The sequence below is a fragment of the Volvox carteri genome (genome assembly GCF_000143455.1).
Source record: "Volvox carteri f. nagariensis unplaced genomic scaffold VOLCAscaffold_205, whole genome shotgun sequence".
NCBI lineage: Eukaryota > Viridiplantae > Chlorophyta > Chlorophyceae > Chlamydomonadales > Volvocaceae > Volvox > Volvox carteri.
Window position 1 is genome coordinate 37658 of NW_003307748.1, and position 2061 is coordinate 39718.

Sequence of the window (2061 nt, forward strand, 5' to 3'; positions counted from 1 at the left end):
ATCGCATATGCTTGCAGAGCGCATATGCTTGCACATCGCATATGCTTGCACATCGCATACGCTTGCACATCCCATATGCTTGCAGAGCGCATATGCTTGCAGATCACATATGCTTGCAGAGCGCATATGCTTGCACATCGCATATGCTTGCAGATCGCATATGCTTGCAGATCACATATGCTTGCAGATCGCATACGCTTGCACATCCCATATGCTTGCAGAGCGCATATGCTTGCACATCGCATATGCTTGCACATCGCATACGCTTGCAGATCCCATATGCTTGCAGAGCGCATATGCTTGCACATTGCATATGCTTGCAGATCGCAAATGCTTGCACATCGCATATACTTGCAGATTACAAATGCTTGCATACTGCATATGCTTGCAGATAGCATAGCATAGCATAGCGCAGCATAGCATAGCATAGCATAGCATAGCGTAGCGTAGTGTAGCGCAGCATAGCATAGCATAGCATAGTATAGCATAGCATAGCATAGCATAGCACTCGCTGGACAGCAGGTTCGAGTCCTGCGATGGTTTTCACGTCTCCATGTTTTCATGCTTTCTTGTTTTTGTTACTGAGCGCATATGCTTGCACATCGCATATGCTTGCAGATCGCATATGCTTGCAGACTGCATATGCTTGCAGACTGCATATGCTTGCAGATCGTATATGCTTGCAGACCGCATATGCTTGCAGATCACATATGCTTGCAGATCGCATATGGCATATGCTTGCAGATCGCATATGCTTGCAGATCACATATGCTTGCAGATCACATATGCTTGCAGACAGCATATGCTTGCAGATCGCATATGCTTGCAGACAGCATATGCTTGCAGACTGCATATGGCACATGCTTGCAGATCGCATATGGCATATGCTTGCAGATCGCATATGGCATATGCTTGCAGATCGCATATGGCATATGCTTGCAGGTCGTATATGCTTGCAGGTCGCATATGTTTGCAGATCGCATATGCTTGCAGATCGCATATGCGAGCAGATCGCATATGGCATATTTGCAGATCACATATGCTTGCAGATCGCATATGGCATATGCTTGCAGATCGCATATGCTTGCAGATCGCATATGGCATATGCTTGCAGATCGCATATCCTTGCATATTGCATATTGCCCATGCTTGCATATGCAATATCCTTGCATATTGTGCATGCTTGCATATTGCGCATGCTTGCATATTGCGCATGCTTGCATATTCCAAATGGTCGCATATTGCAAATGCTTGCAGATCGCATATGCATGCAGACTGCATCTCTTTGCAGATCGCATATGCTTGCAGATCGCATATGCTTGCAGATCGCATATGGCATATGCTTGCAGATCGCATATGGCATATGCTTGCAGATCGCATATGCTTGCAGATCACATATGCTTGCAGATAGCATATACTTGCAGAATCGCATATGCTTGCAGACAGCATATGCTTGCAGATCGCATATACTTGCAGACAGCATATGCTTTCAGATCGCATATATTTGCAGATCGCATATGCTTGCAGACAGCATATGCTTGCAGATCGCATATGCTTGCAGATCACATATGCTTGCAGATCGCATATGGCATATGCTTGCAGATCGCATATGGCATATGCTTGCAGATCGCATATGGCATATGCTTGCAGATCGCATATGGCATATGCTTGCAGGTCGCATATGCTTGTAGATCGCATATGCTTATAGATCACTGCACAGCATAGCATAGCATAGCATAGCATAGCATAGCATAGCATAGCATAGCATAGCATAGCATAGCATAGCATAGCATAGCATAGCATAGCATAGCATAGCATAGCATAGCATAGCATAGCATAGCATAGCATAGCATAGCATAGCATAGCATAGCATAGCATAGCATAGCATAGCATAGCATAGCATAGCATAGCATAGCATAGCATAGCATAGCATAGCATAGCATAGCATAGCATAGCATAGCATAGCATAGCATAGCATAGCATAGCATAGCATAGCACAGCATAGCATAGCATAGCATAGCATAGCGCAGCATAGCATAGCATAGCGCAGCATAGCATAGC

At 44.9% G+C, this 2061-nt stretch overlaps 1 protein-coding gene across 1 annotated transcript; it reads left to right on the plus strand.

The window, feature by feature from the left end:
- Positions 1 to 802: 802 nt before the first annotated feature.
- Positions 803 to 1708, plus strand: VOLCADRAFT_70988 (uncharacterized protein; the record flags this gene model as incomplete). The annotated part of the gene is made up of 2 exons (XM_002959395.1): positions 803 to 942; positions 1579 to 1708. The coding sequence occupies 2 exons, from the start codon at positions 803 to 805 to the stop codon at positions 1706 to 1708; spliced, it is 270 nt and encodes an 89-aa protein (XP_002959441.1).
- Positions 1709 to 2061: the final 353 nt, after the last annotated feature.